The sequence below is a fragment of the Theobroma cacao genome, chromosome 4 (genome assembly GCF_000208745.1).
Source record: "Theobroma cacao cultivar B97-61/B2 chromosome 4, Criollo_cocoa_genome_V2, whole genome shotgun sequence".
Classification (NCBI taxonomy): Eukaryota; Viridiplantae; Streptophyta; class Magnoliopsida; order Malvales; family Malvaceae; genus Theobroma; species Theobroma cacao.
The window spans coordinates 25,211,478-25,227,942 of NC_030853.1; the positions used below are offsets into that span (position 1 = coordinate 25,211,478).

The window sequence follows — 16,465 nt, forward strand, 5'->3', positions numbered from 1 at the left end:
TAAAAGTTATAAGATACATGGTATAATAATATAAACATGACAGGAAAGGGGCACAGGATGGGGCATATGATTTTCATTCAGACCCCAAATTAGTTAAATGCCCAATATGTGGTTCTTCAAATTATATTAATTACTAATCACATGCATTACATGAGATAAAGAAACATTAAACCATTGAAGTTTGGGGTTTAAATAAAACCCCTTAGCAAACCTACTGCTTCATTTTATAACATCCTAAGGAGTAATAAATATTCGCAGGATTAAAGGAAAGAGGGGGTCAATGCCAATTTTCCCAGCTGGACCACAGGTCTGGAAATGGAAATTGAGCTTCCCTGGGCTCAGCCGATTGGTTGTGCGGTTGGGATGCGATGTGGCTTGGTGTAGCCAACAGCGGAATCCAACTGGGATCAAATGAGGTGATTGGCTGCGCCATTCCCTGCTGCTGCTCGCCACTGGATATATGAAATCTCGTGTTTGAGTTTGACCCAAAATAATTTTCATAATCATTGTTAATTAGGGGTAAAGGCGGCAGCGATGGTTGCGGCTGCAGCTGCTGCTCCTCAAAAGCAAACTGATCCAACTGCATGGGATTTATGGAACTACTACAGCCTCCTGCAGCCTCTAAACTCATTGGACAAGATCTGTTTCTGATATTTTCCATGTCTTCTTCAAGCCGTTCTTTTCCTTTGTACTTAATCTTACAGAGTCTCCAGTCCTACATAAAAAAAGAACAAGAAAAGAAGAAGAAAGTCAAGGTAGAATCATACGAATTACTATTCTAAAATGCTAAACAGTGCAAAGTGAGATGCAAAACCATAATGATACGGCACTGACAATTTCCAAACACCAAATCTTTTGTACCCTATAAATCTTGTACACGTGCAACTAAAGCAAGGCAAGAGTATCATCTCATTCCTCGACAAATGCTAACCGTATCTCATACCTTGTCTTGTCTCGTTATTTCCACACAGTGCATATTCATTGAATTTTCCTACCTCACTGCACTTATCTTTGGAGAGTAAAAAGGGTAAGTAATCAAATAGAAAACACATATGTAGTCAACAACAGTTCCCTCTCGTTAATCAGAGCTTCTGTTATTTGTTTTTTTTTTTCTTACAAAAATAAGAAAAATACAAACTGCATTTAGATAGAAAAACAAACAAATTTTACATACCAGCTTTTTTTCTTTTTTTTTTTTGAAAGATATACATACCAGCCTTTAATAGAGGAAAACAAACCAATAGTTACAACAATAAGTTAAGTTTTAGTAGCCCTATATAATTAAAAAAAAAACCAACATTAAATTGAAGCAAACTTATACATGGATTAAATTTGAATTTTTGACCTAAAATGGTTTGAGTATCTCATTTTTATTGTTAAAGTTAAATCTTAGTTGACAGCTAATTAGTTTTTGGTTAAATATTTAGTATATGTATTCTTTACTTAAAGAATTGGATATGAATTCTCTTTTTCTTAGAAAAAAAATATGAAATCCTCATTGGCCAAGGTCACTGTAGTTCATACAACAAAAAGAATACTGCCTATGCCTAAAATAATGGAGCTACAGTCAGCCATCAAAAATAACGAAAATGTACATCTTGTTCACTCCCTAACTGATCCCTTGCTTACAGCTACAACCCTGTTCATACAGGCAATAGACACAGGACTTAACTACCAATCTTCTCCTTATATTTTTTATGGTTAAAATTATGGGAGTGAGAGCTGATAGTGAAAATTTTAGCACAAACGAGTATAGTACTGTTATTCTAAACTATATATGGTATATGGTTTGACTAGAAATTATCATAATATTGAAGAACATTAAAACTGAGAGTAATTATATATGATAGTATAAGTTATTGGAGAGATGAAAAGGATTAAACTTATGAACTACTTGCTAGCTAGTTACTATATATGCTGTAGAGATATTATTGAGCTGATAATCTAACTATATTTAGAAGTTCAGGACCCCAATTATTTACGTGCCATTTGGCTCCCCACAGCCTAACGTCGCTTTGCTATATAAAGGTAGTAACCTCGTATAGCTATAAGCTCGCATGTGTAGACTAGACAATCCTTAGAGTAGCATCAGAAGAAAAGAGGGAAGTCTATGGATTTCTAAAGAAGTCGGATTTTGGACAATGGTATCTCAGGAAATTAAATCAAAAGCCTAGATTACAAATGTTTCCTCTTTTCTCCCCAGGCTGTAAAAAGGCAGATTTGCTCTTGCTGTCACCATATTATAAAGAACAAGTTTGTTTAATAATTTGTGTAGCGTCATACTCTCACAAATGCTTGGGGGGAAAATACGCAGCAATTAATTAATTAGCTGATATGAAAAAGGACAGTGGGTGCATGTATGGTTTCAAGGTATGCTTTGTGCATCAAACTTTTGGAAGGAGGACACAAACCGTTGGAATAGAGTCTAGGGCATATTCATGCATGATCCAGTCAGTCTTGATCGCATCTTTGCGCTTTCTTTCGTGATCCCTAAACCTGTGAAATGATAAGGGCCTTTTGTAACCCACCACCAGTCCATTTGCAGAAATTGTCTTGACATGACTGGTGGCCTTCCACCATCCTCGACCCGACACCTCTCTGGATTCTGTCTCCCTCTTACAGTAGTAATACCTTTCGTTATTGTTTAAGGCCGCATTTTGAATCCCTGCACAAAGTATAATTAAAGAAAGGATGACTAGGCATATATAATATTAGTTTCCATTTACTGGTTTTTACTGTAGCAACGTTATATATAGTACAGATTGTGGGATTTTGGGAGCCATGACAAGGGAAGGGAGTCAGTTCAGTACAGGCTACAGACGATGAGATGAGATAATTAAGTTGATGGATGAAACATGGGAAGCATGATTGTTGTTGTGATCTAATAGATGAAATGTTCCATGAAACACGCGATTCTGTTCCTTTGCACGCTCAGACATGAATCCTAGGACACCAAAATTCATAGCTTTACGCATTAATATTTCATTTTTTTATGCTAATAAGTCTCGACGTGCAGCTAAACAAGAAACATATATAGAGAAACCAGACAAAAAAAGATTTATGGTTTGCATTTGATGTTATGAGAAAATTAATATATGAGTAAAGGAGAAGAAAAGAATGCAGACATTGAAGATCTTGCGGCTCTAATTCATAAATATTTCTTTCCACAATGAAATCAAAAAGCATCGTTTTATTTCCAGATACTTTTTGTATCAGGATTTCGATAAGCTCTTCATCCGTGGGACAGAATCTAAATCCAGCTTGAAACATCTTCTCTTCTTCAAAGTAAAAATTGAAACCTGCAATTTAATTTATCACTGTTTTCTGTCTAAGAAAAAAAACTTTTATCATTAACTCAAAACAAACCAGAGATATCTCATTTCTCTGAGATGGTGCTCTTTATAAAGAGAGAAGGAAGTGGAGAATTAAGAAAATGCAAAGAAGACAAAAAAACTCAAGTTTAGAGAAGACTAACATATATTTTTGGTTCATTTTGGAGGAAATTACCATTAGGATATATTTGTTAATATTAATTAAATTGACTCAAGTCATCTAGATGCATGGAAACTACAAATATTGAGCTCAGATATGCGTAGTCATTCAGACGCCAATGATGTGTCACAAGTTAGGAACGTGGGAGTGATGATGATGCTAAGAATACATTGCATTTGTCAAGCTGTATGCGCATTGCTTTTGTCAAGTTGTCAAAATTTCTTTATTAACATATGCTCCTTCCCCTCACATGTACGACTAGGAAAGATGGCCTCTATGGAACGGTCTGGTTAAAGAGGTTACCGGGATGAATTTTCAGTCACGGAAATGAGTCTTATGAACTGAAGTTTAAAGATTAAAGGAGAAGGAAGTCACTTGATTTGAGAGCCTTTGGATTACAAGATTTTTGTCAGGGTAAATATCCAGTCACTTGGAACGGTAAGGGAGGAGCTTCACGAATTTAAACTTCATCAAAAGGGACTTGGATGATCTTGTTTTTTAGCATTTTGTGGGTTGGGTTGCATTACTTTTGTCAAGCATGTACCAATCCAGGTTGTATGCAAATGCTTTAGCCACCTCTAAAGCTTTCAACGTTGTGGTTTGCTGTGACAAGTCTTTGATGTACAGGAACAAAGCCTTATGGCAGCAAGTTGTAACCATCTTAATGAAATATATACATATTAAGCCTTTCAAAAAAAATGTTATTACTTATTGTAGTACTGATATGAATGGGATAGTCTTTGGTTTTGAACAGGGAGCGCTCTTCCTTTTGGATGGATTTGTGCTTGTATGCCGCAACTTGTGAGTGTTGTTCCATAAATTCACCTCTTTTATAAAGCTCTTGGTGAAATTTTCACCAAAAGAAATGAATTCCAGTTATGACCTTTCAAAAAAAAAAAAAAACATGAATCGGATAGTAATAAAATTATTGCAATGTTTGTTTTTATTTACTTATTTTGCTTCTAAAGTTACTAAAAATGATAAATTGATAATAGAAATTCTGATAATAAAATCCATTTGCAGAAATAAGTTACTTAGAAGGAGAACTCATAATTAGCTTGGGAAAGCTGGGAAATAACTCTTGATGACAAAGTGGTTATTATATACAGTAAGCTGATGATCAAACGGGGACTGAGTTGAAAGCCAAATCACTGGATCGATGAACCAGCTGATGAGTAACCGAGAACAAAGTGGAATTAATGTCAACAGGGTAGTTCAAAACAAAGGAAAGCTCTCATCAACTTATTGAATTCTCAAGGCTCGAAGTTGATTTTTGTGGCCTGCATGATTCTGTCTTGTGTTGATTCGTTTAGGCCTACTTACGACTTTCAGTATTTTTCTGTTTGCATATGTGCATTAGGAAATTAACTCAAGCTTTTGTGTACAGTACAGGTCTTAGTTGAGAGTAGGTGCCAACTTCTTATTGAGCATCTGAAATCTTTTGTAACTGTAGAGAGTTTTTCTTATCACAAAGCTAGATTTCATATGCCACTAGAAGTCTTCCATCATGGTTCAAGACTTGTGATGGTACACTAGCTGGAGGGGCCTTAATAAAATTTCACTTTTCAAAGAAAAAGTTGATGTGCTTAGAGTAGAAGAATTAGATCGATCAGACAACTATGGGCAGCTCACATCATGGAGCACGCCTGTACGACTGATTATGGGTCATGGCTTGTGTCCAAGCGAAACATTTGTCGTTGCGCTTAATTACAAATCCACAATTGATTATGAATCAAGCTTTATCAAGTCTCAAATGGATAAGCAGCCTTTGTTCATGATGAAGTCGTGGCTCTCAAACTTTCTTAATAGGATGACTAAATTTTCTTAATAAGACTTAAAGAGTACAACAAAAGGAAATATTAACTAAAAGTTGCAGAGACTTAAGCATCAAAAAGATTTGGAATCGCCTTTTTGGTAAGAAGTAGTAAGGAGACAAATCACTTTTTGTTTTTTTCCATTGTTACTGAATCCGATAATCAATCTTTTGATTAGAGTGGAGAATCTGGGAATATCCTGTCTGGATTTTTGCTGCATATTTAACCGACAGCACGCGCTTGCAACTGGCCATGAATCCTTAAATGTCTCCTTATCTACGCAACTGTTTAGTTCTATTGCCTAACAGCTACCAACCTGTTCTTCTCTTTGGATTCTTCCAATTTCAATCTTTTTTTTTTCCATTTTCAGCATTCAATTTTTTTTTTTACCCTTATTTGAAGTCTACCTCTAATATTTAGTTACCAAAAAAAAAGGCTATATTAAAAATATTTAATAATATTATTAAATTTTTTTAAGATCTCCATTATTTTTTAATACATATTTAATCATCATTCACATCACATGTATTATTTTCACAATTAATTAGTTGATGTTGTAGGCCTGAATGGTGACGATCCCGATGAATTCTTTTACTATTATTTTTCTTTTGAGATCTTTTTAGAAGCTGCAGGTGGCTGTAGCAGTTCCCTAAATCCCATGCAGTTGGATCAGTTTGCCTTTAAGGAGCAGCAGCAGCAGCAGCCATTGCTGCCGCCATTAAACCTTATTAACAATGATTATGAAAATTATTTTGGGTCAAACTCAAACACGAGATTTGAAATATCGATTGGTGAGCAGCAGCAGGGAATGGCGCAGCCGATCTCCTCATTTGGTCAAGTTGGATGCCTCTGATGGTTACACCAAGCCACCACTCTGCTTTCCGACAACACAACCAATCGGCTGAGCCCACGGAAGCACAATTTCCATTTCCAGAGCTGTGGTCCAGCCGGGAGAATTGGCATGGACCCCCTCTTTCTTTTGAGATGTTATAGGAATGAAGCAGCTGGTTTAGCTCAGGGGTCTTATTCAAACCCCAAACTTAAATGGTTTAGTGTTCATTTCCCTCATGTGAGAAGTAATTAATATAATTTGAAGATCCACATATTGGGCATTTAACTAATATGGGGTCCAAAATAATTATGCGATCAAAAGACACCTTCATTTATGCAATCAATTTTCAAAATTATAAAAAATCTAGATTGTTTGGAAAATGGTAAGGTACTGTTGGAACATTTTCAACAATAATAATGGAGGAATGAAAGGAAGAAATTCCTTTGAATAACTATGATTGTTCAAGAGTTATCTTTGTTCAAATAATTATGTTAAAAAAATAATTATATTTGTTGGAAAATAGACAATTGTGTCTATTGGAAACAAACAATTGTGTCTATCAAGAAAAGGAACCTTTGCCTATAAATAGCACTTTCTAGTTTCTTGAAAATGAATGGAAAAAGGTAAGAGAGAAATAATTTCTATCATTCTCTTTTGTTTTTAAATTCTTTTTAGATTGCTGTTATAGTGTTTTGCTATAGCCAGACTCTAATAGGAGTTTAATAATCTTGTCATAGCCGAATGAGTGCTCCGTGGATTAATTTCTTTAATGCAAAACACAGTCAATCACTGCGCTTCACTATTTTTTCAAAGTTTATATACTGGTAACTCTTTTGTATACTATAAGTAGGAGTGAATAAAACCTTAAATAAAGTGACATTGTTACACATCTTAAAGTCATTTCTTGATTTTCTAATTTTGTGTTCTAACACATATATCTACCTTTTGCATGTGTAGTAACACAAAGAGACAAAAAGAAAATTAAAATGCTAATTAAAAATAATAATACATGTAATTATCAACAGATCAAATCAATGCATGTATCTAAATGAATTCTGAGTTAGGTAAGTGCTTAACTCTACTTGAGTCATTTGCATCTCCTATGTGTTGCAAAGTGAAGGAGTTCTAGAATATGGAAGATTGTTAAATATCTTTCACTATCTCGCTATTCAAAATCAACCGAAGATGGTGGATCTGCAAGTCATCAAGATAATAATTGTATATATATGTATATATATATATATAAAATATATATATATAATTCCTCAGTTGTAGGGAGGATCTAAAGAGAAAGCAGAAGATGTATCAACTTCAAGTATTCAACGACAAGAATGTCCATGTCCTTTCAAGTTTAATTGTGTAGACACATTCTATCTCCAAACTCCAAAGGACCCACAATTTAACTGTAATTCGATGTCATCTTTCAAGAAGAGAATCAAAAGCAAATGATAGCATACGACATTATTAAGAATGGAAAGTAATATGCGATGATATTATTAAAAAAATATATACATTCAAATCAAAATAAATCGCAACATCAAAAGGAGAGTTTCATTATGATTGAAATGTAGCTCATTTACAATCATCTTCCTCGAAATTCTCTTAAAACATTTTTAATCTGACCCCACCACTTGTTGAGACTATATAATTTTTTAATTTATCTTTTTCTTTATGCATATAATGTTACGTGTTGAAAGTTATTTTTTGGTGAATTGTGAACCATTTATTTCAAAATGAAATCTAGAAACTTTTAAATTAAAATACTAATTTAAAAATCATCCCACTTTCTTTTAAAGACTTAAATATAATCTTTTGATTAAAGTTGTATGGTTAATTACATATAATAATAGTAAAAAACGTGTAACTTATCTCTTGTAGTTGATAAGTTTATGGATCAACCACTCAAAGTGAAAGGGCAGTAAAAATGTAGTGGAAACCCATGCCCCTTTCTCTTTCCACCAAGCAATTGGAATGCGAGGGCACTCATTATTTTACCTCTACTAGTAGGCTTTTCCAAAAAGATTTGAAAATGAAAGGATTTTTGTTAAAATATAAAAATATAAAGCACAAGGATGCTTTGTACAGTAAACTAAAACTTATATATCTATAGATAGATATATAAAGAAATTGTTTCTCTCATTTCTTTTAAGTAGACTAGAAAAAATAAATTACATCAATTGTTACTCATAATCATAAAACCTTTTACTTTGGTCACTCGGATTTTGAAAAGTACATTTGCTAACTACTATTTCTTCTCCTGAGAATGTTAATGATCAAAATGTAATTTTTACAACAAAAAGTGCTCAAATAATTTTTTTATAAATTTTAAATTTATTATTATTAGGGTTTAGGGTATTAACCAACTACTTCACATCTATACATAATATGAAATTTCATTGAAGGTAAGAGGGAGGTGAGGTGGGATTAGGGTTGAGTTTCAAAGGAAAACCCAATAAGCTGACTCATGAACATTTCTACTTAGATGTAAACCAAAAATATTGCTACAAGAAGAGATAATTAGAGAAATGAATCCCTCAATAATATTAGCTAGTGAATCTTAAACTTAATCTCAACTTGTGAGTGATGATGATGATGCTGTTGCAGAAATGTAATTAGAAGGTGCAGGCTTGCAATGGTGATGTGTAGATAATTGTAAGTACCAAAACTGATAAAAAGCAAATCCAATATAAAATTGTATTACTATAATGACTAAAAATAGTATATTAGACATAAAGCTAAATCATTCACATGTATGATTTTCACAATTAATGTGTTGATCTTACATGCATGAACGGGGATGACGACGACGAGTTCTTTTTCCTTTGAGATGTTTTTAGAAGCTGCAGGCGGCCTTAGTAGTTCCATAAATCCCATGCAGTTGGATCAGTTTGCTTTTAAGGAGCAGCAGCTGCAACCGCAGCCACAGCCACAGCCATTGCTGCCGCCATTAAGCCTTATTGTCAAACTCAAACACGAGATTTGAAATATCGATTGGTGAGCAGCGGCAGGGAATGGCGCAGCCAATCTCCTCATTTGATCCAAGTTGGATGCCGCTGATGGCTACACCAAGCCACATTGCATCCCAACAACACAACCAATAGGCTAAGCCCAGGGAAGCTCAGTCTCCATTTCCAGACCTGTGGTCCAGCTGGGAGAATTGGCGTTGACGCCCTCTTTCCTCCAAATATTCATTGCTCAAGCAGCTGGTTTGCGAAGGGCAAACTTAAATGGTTTAATGTTTCTTTTCCTCATGTAATGCATGTGACTAGTACTTAATATAGTTTGAAGACCCCATAGATTGGGCATTTCACTAATTTGGGGCTCTAAATAATTATGACTCTATATCTGCAACAAAGCTTTTCTTCTCTTTCTCTAATTGCAAATATCTATCTATCCTCTGCATGTGTAGTAACATAGAGAGAAAATAGAAAATTAAAATGCAAATTAAAAATAAAAATACATGTAATTATCAACAGATCAATGCATATATCCGAATGAGTTCGAGTTGGGGAGGTGCTTGACTCCACCTGAGTCATTTGCATCCCCTATTTGCTTCAGAGTGAAAGAGTTCTGGTAGATGGAAGATCGTTACATATCTTTCACTATCATGCTAATCAAAATCAAGTGGATATCTGCAGGTCACCAAGATACATACATAATTCCTCAGTTGTACAGAGGATCTAAAGAGAAAACAAAAGATGCATCAACTTCAAGTATTCAATGATAAAAATATTCTCATGTCCTTTCAAGTTTATTTGTGTATATACTTTTTGTTTCTAAATTTCAAAAGATCCATGATTTCATCGTAATTCGATACCGTATTGAGAAGAGAAGTAAAAACAAAAGCAAAAGCAAAATCAAATGAGAAACGAGACATTATTTTAGATGAAAAGTAATATACAATGATATTATTTATAAAAGATACACGTATAAATCAAAATAATTCGTAATATCAAAAAGAGAGTTTTATTATGATCGAAATATAATTATTTCAATCAAATGACTTGTTTATTGATTTTTCACACAAATTAGTCTCACCACTACTCGATATTATATAATTTTTTAATTTAATATTTTCTTTATACATATAATGTTTAACGTGTAAAGTTATCTTTTCGTGAATTTTGTACCGTATATTTCAAAATGAAATCTCTAAACTTTTAAATTAAAACATTAATTTAAAAATAATCTCACTTTCCCGTGAAGACTTGAACATCTTTTAATTAAAGTCGTATGATTAATTACATATAATAATAGTAAAAAAACCTGTAACTTATCTCTTGTAGTCCATGAATTTATGGATCGACCACTCAAAGTGAAAAGGCAGTAAAAATATAGTGGAACCCCATTCCCCTTTCTCTTTCCACGAAGCAAATGAAATGCGAGGGCACTCATTATTTTGCCTCTACTAGAAGGCTTTTCCAAAAAGATACGAGAGTGAAAGAGTTTTTGTTAAAGATAAAAAAGGCACAAGGATGCTTTGTATAGTAAAACTAAAAATTATAAATCTGTATATAGATATATAAAGAAATTGTTTCTCTCTTTTCTTTTAAGTAGAATAGAAACGAATAAATTACATCAATTGTTACTCACAATCACAAAACCTTTTACTTTGGTCACTAAGATTTTGAAAAGTACATTTACTAACCAATATATTTCTCCTCCTGAGAAGGTTAAATTTACTATGTTAATGATCAAAATGTAATTTTTACAACAAAAAATGTTCAAATAATTTTTTTATAGATTATAAATTTATTATTATTATTATTAGGGTTTAGGGTATTAGCCAACTACTTCACATCTATACATAACATAAACGTTAATTAAAGGTAAGAAGGAGGTGAGGAGGGATTAGGCCCAGTAAGCTGACTCATGAACGTTTCTACTTTGATGTGAACCAAAAATATTGCTATTGGAAGAGTTAATTAGAAAAATGAATCCCTCAATAATATTAGCTAGTGAATCTTAATCTCAACTTGTGAGTGATGATGATGATGCACTTGTAGAAATGTAATTAGAAGGTGCAGGCTTGCAATGGTGATATGCAGATAAGTGTAAGTACCAAAACTGACAAAAAGCAAACCCACTATAAAGTTTCATTACTATAATGACTAAAAATAGTATATTAGACATAAAGCTAAACGAGCCTTCAAGGAATTGTTACATATATCTTTCCTATTACGTAATGTCAGCTCCTTGTTCCACGTCATAAGCCACAAATGGCATTCACCCTTTCACATGAGAATAAAGGAATATTCATCTGTTTCTTCCCAATTCAAGTAATCCTAGATTAAAGAAAGAGATAAGTATTGGGACCATTTCTAAGAGTCAAGAAAAAGCAGCATCAAGCATAAGAAAGTAAGCATTTTACTAACTCTGCACCCTGCAGCATACTAGAGTATAACCACCAAGTGGTTGAATAACCATTTTAGGGTTTCCTTGTTTTTTTCAACATATGGAAGAGATCAACTCACAAAGCTATCATTGGAACAAAAACTGTACACAGCAGACGACAAAATCTGCAATCTAACTGCTGCATTTGAATTTGAGGTCATCAAAGTCCTCATAATGAAGTATAGATGCTGTATACAATCTCTCTGCATTTCATCTAATTTTCCCTTTACTATCTGGGTCTGAATCAATTTCCAAAATTGTCACTGCTAAGTCTTTGCTTGTTGCAGTTCATAGAACATATAATCTTGACTGCTTTACAGTACACTTGAATCAGGCTCAATAGTTGATCGTAATCCCCCACGAACCATCATTTGTGAATAAAATTCAGCATGCTCCTGTCAGTTAAGGTAAATCAAAGATCATTATTCATCCCTATATAAACTGGCATCCAAGTCAACTCACTACAATTCAAACACTTGAAAAGCAACATATAGTGTTGGTAAGCACACTATTGAAGTCATTGCAGTTTATACATCTTGTACGTTCAAGCATGTCAAATCTCACCCTACAAATCACAGTCTAATGGAAGAAAAGGTTCTAAATATGTTAATCCCTGTATGGAAAATTAGGACTTAACTACAATAGACAAAATTTAAGATCTCAGCATTGATTTAAAAAACTTATATAACTGTATATTTTCAATATTGTTTTTTGGCCTTCTTAACTGTGTTTTATCTGTATCCAACTGTATGATGGACAAAACCAGATTATGCTATGCTTAAGTTATTGACCATATATATATACCAAAAAACAACATAGTCATCATGCTGCCAAGCAAACTAAGAAATCTAAGTCATCACAGCTCCTCAACATACCTACTACCATTTAAGCCTTCAGAAAACTGTTCCATAAATCAGTTTACTCATTTTAACAGCATGATGACTTGCAGGAAGAGAGCTCACATGGAAATTAATTATATTTACAACATAATAATGATTCATATGTTGAACAAGGACGTTATTGATTCTTACACATTGCAATTAGCTTTCATAGGTATGTCAATCAGAAAGCTCAGTCAAAGTACTGATACAGATGCATCAACCAGTAAATAATTATTCATAAATTTTCAAAACCACCTCTGACGGCCTTCTGCAAACATAAATAGAGGACTTTATCATGTTACAAGAATCTTAGTTATAGAGAATATCACTTTCATTTCAATAACACTAGACATCCAACAAAATGGTTATTGATTAAATGATCGATGTGTCACAGTGGCGCACATAAATGCAACTTAGGAAACCTCTAGCTAGTGGATCACTTAGATCCCTGAGATTGCATATTTCTCTAAGACCATAGTGGTTTCATTGAGCCTTTCACTATTAGCATAACAAACGGAGGGACAAGCAATTTTTAAACTTGATAATAACAAGACAGCCACTTCATTATGAAAATCATATATGCAACAACAAAAAGTCACATAAGAGACAAGACCAAATAAGTAACTACCAAAATCAACTTCAAATGGTCATTGAATATCCATGTCACATTCATGTTTAAAGCGCATAAAGAACATTTGTACTTAAAATGTTCATTGAACATCCATGTCATATTCATGTTCAAAGAACATAAAGAACATTTGTACAAGGAAATATAAGGGTAAGGGCATATGTCTTTTTGTGTGAAGATGCATATGAGCATATGGAAGATTACTAGCTTAGTGCATTTTTTAATTGAATATTTATGGTAAAATCTCCTTAAAGTAAAGAACTGGCATATCCTTATGAGAGTGATCAACTTTATATGACTATATTCCACAATGGTGCTTCTAAAAGCAGAATTTAAACACATCTAAAATAAACAAAATGATTTAGTATAGGGGGGCAACATAGCTGCCCTAAGACTAGCAAAATATATCAGGACTTTAAGGCAACAGTAAGCTAGATACTTGCATCCTTAACGCTTAATCAAAAGCTTGATATGTTCATTCAAATAACGGAGCAAATGCAAAAACAAAACATACAAGTCTATGAACGTAGACCTAGACAAAGTAAACTTAAACATACAAGTAGTAGGCTTAAATGAATATCAATTATTATTGACAAAAAGAAAATAAAATAAACCAAGAAAAAGGAAAGAATGAATATAAATAATGCACAGAACAATATAAAAAACAAGCCAAAAATCCACATCATAGAAATAAAGTTCATAACACCAAAGAAAAAACATACCTTAACTGTGACGATTACAACTGCCACTCCATTCTCTCGCGATACATGAAACAGTTTTCTTGCACCATCAGGTGTAACAGATGGAACAATTTGGGGCAAAACCTTTGCAACTGGAAGAGAATCACAAGAATAAGACAAATTATCACAAGTCTTGCCCCATTTGTTAAAAATGCAAAAGCAAACACAAACTGATGGCAATGTCATGATCAATTTTCAAATAAGACCAATCTTTTAACTGCTTAGTTTGTTTGATAGAGAGGTGAAACATGTGGTTTGTATAAAAGCTGCTTAACAATGAAACTTTAGATATTAACTTCTAGACTACATCAACTAATTTCATTTTTACACATGCTTAAAATTAAACAAATAAAATTACCCAAGTTTTCCGAATGGCGAGTATCATCAATCAGCAGAACTCTATAACTGTCTCCTCTCCCAGTGCCTTTCTGATCCCTCAGGCGCCCAATATCACCACCTGCGATCATAAGAAATAAAATTACTAAGCAAATGAATTATCCATCGAGGGACTGAAATGAAGACATCCCTTGCACTATGGACTGAAATGAAGGCATCCCTGACATGCGAAAGCAATGAAACAAAATATGCCATTCACTCTAAAACATGAGTTTCCTACCCGGGATCAACACAAATGATACAACTGGCTAATATTTTGTCGAAAGATAGAAACAAGGGACTAATTGGATAAGTCTTTGGTTGTTTCTTGTTTGTCTAAATAATAGCTACATCCTTTGAGGAAAAAAAAAAGTACTTTTACATACGAACAAAGCCATCCTTTATTAATATAAAAACCAGAAAAAGATTAAACTTTCATGCTTTGTATTAAAAAAATGATGAAAAACATAAGCGAGCAACAAAAATGGAACCGCGTCATCGTAAAGGGAAACATCACAGACTCGTTCATTTCATTTGCTCCAAATGAGAAGATTCTAAAAGTTGAACTCCACAATTTTCCATTTCTTTCCGATCTTGTCAATCGTCTGTTTCTTACTAGCAATTGTGTTGAAGGTTAGTACTTAAATTAGAGTAAAACCATTGTTTTTTATTCAAAAGAAACGAACATTTACATTAATAATTCTTACAATTAATTAAAATGAAAAAAAAAAGTAGAGAAAACAAAATCCCAAATTAAGATTTCCTATGTCCATCTTCTTTTAACCAGAAGAAACGAAACCGTTGACAGGAAAATCAAAAGCAAGAAAAAAAAATCGAATCTTACCTTCAAGAACTTGAGTAGAAGGGTCGAACTGGGACTGGTCCAAGCTGGGTCGTTCCAATACACCAGCACCACCACTCTTGAAAGAGCCAAACTTCGCTTTCACACCCAAAAATTTCGAACCTAATTTTCCTCCTGGGTTTTGCTTCCCAACCCCGGATTTCCTCCAAGTAGGAGCTGACGGAAGATGCTGAAGCTTCACCAGAGTGAACGACGACGTGGTTGCTGTCACTGCAACAACCGCCATAACGGGAATTTGCCTGCTTCTTTTGTAACTTCCTTTCTCTTTTGCTAAAACGGCTCTTAACAAATTGCAGTTATTACTTCGGTGAAGCAAATGGAATAGGAAATCGGAAATTCTGTGCTTTAACTGCTCATAACTCTCTCCTATTTCCCTTTTTTTTTTTCTCCTTATTTATTTTAATTTACTTTTATTAATGTTGGGTCCCACCAGATCGCGGCGTGATTGGAAACGAGCGGATGGGATTCGCTGATGCAAAATTTTTTGTTTCTGGAAGTTTCTGGGGTCTCTGGTTTAGCGTGATAATTTTTTTTTCTCTTTTTCTTATTTTTTGTATTTGTGGTGAAAAATTTATAAAGAAGAGAAGATAAAAATAAAAAAGCATGGCAAACAGTCGGACACTTGTGACATAGATTTATGTTTCGTGGCCTTAGTTAGTGTAAGCGTCGCGGATCGTCGAAAATAGATTAACATGTCTATCGGGTTGAAGCTTCGGAATTGTGCTTTAAGTGTTATTAAATTTTAAAATATAACTAAATGTTCAGTAGAGTGAGACACTTGCAAAAGATTTTAAGATTAAGATAACTTCAATATATATTGTGTCATAAAATTTATATTAGTAAAAAATATATAAATTTTAGATTTAAAAAAAAATAATATTTATTAAATATATTTTTTGAATTAAAAATATAAATCTATAATAAGTGGTATCAGGCTCAATATTTTATTCTATTTCACACCAAACATCACCAAGACAGAGTAAATAAATCACTTCAAAAAATAAATAAACAAGATGCTTTCAAATATCATAAATCAAGCGTATCAGGTTTTCAGATGCTTTACAAGCAATGACATTGCACCATCAAGTTAGCTTTTTATGAAAAGGATATTAGCTCGATGACGGTATCATAACAAATTCAAATCTTTATTAATGTAGGATTCTCATGAGTGATACAAATGTACCTTTTCAATTGTCAAACATATATATATTATTAGAGTACACATTATTAAAGAAATGTCATGAATTTTATATTGAAAATATAATTTGAAACCTTGTCCATAGATATGGACCCATAAAATTAGGTTGAAAATACAAATACAGAGTCTTTTACATGATGACTTAGATAATTTTCAATTCAAAAATATTCTCATAGGATATGATAGTTTAATTAAATGAATAAGATATTAATTAAAAATGAAATTAATCTTCTTAAAATATCAATATAA

General features: G+C 33.3%; 2 protein-coding genes across 2 annotated transcripts; both read right to left on the reverse strand.

The window, feature by feature from the left end:
• LOC18602554 (transcription factor JUNGBRUNNEN 1) lies at positions 278 to 3,270 on the reverse strand. Its single transcript, XM_018119085.1, has 3 exons — positions 3,126 to 3,270; positions 2,412 to 2,665; positions 278 to 715 (listed from the first exon to the last, which is right to left on the reverse strand). The coding sequence occupies exons 1-3, from the start codon at positions 3,268 to 3,270 to the stop codon at positions 278 to 280; spliced, it is 837 nt and encodes a 278-aa protein (XP_017974574.1).
• Positions 11,213 to 15,379, reverse strand: LOC18602555 (ATP-dependent Clp protease adapter protein CLPS1, chloroplastic). The gene is made up of 4 exons (XM_007034016.2): positions 15,001 to 15,379; positions 14,140 to 14,238; positions 13,764 to 13,873; positions 11,213 to 11,927 (listed from the first exon to the last, which is right to left on the reverse strand). Exons 1-4 carry the CDS (start codon positions 15,242 to 15,244, stop codon positions 11,847 to 11,849), a joined length of 534 nt encoding a protein of 177 aa, XP_007034078.2. The 5' UTR covers positions 15,245 to 15,379; the 3' UTR covers positions 11,213 to 11,846.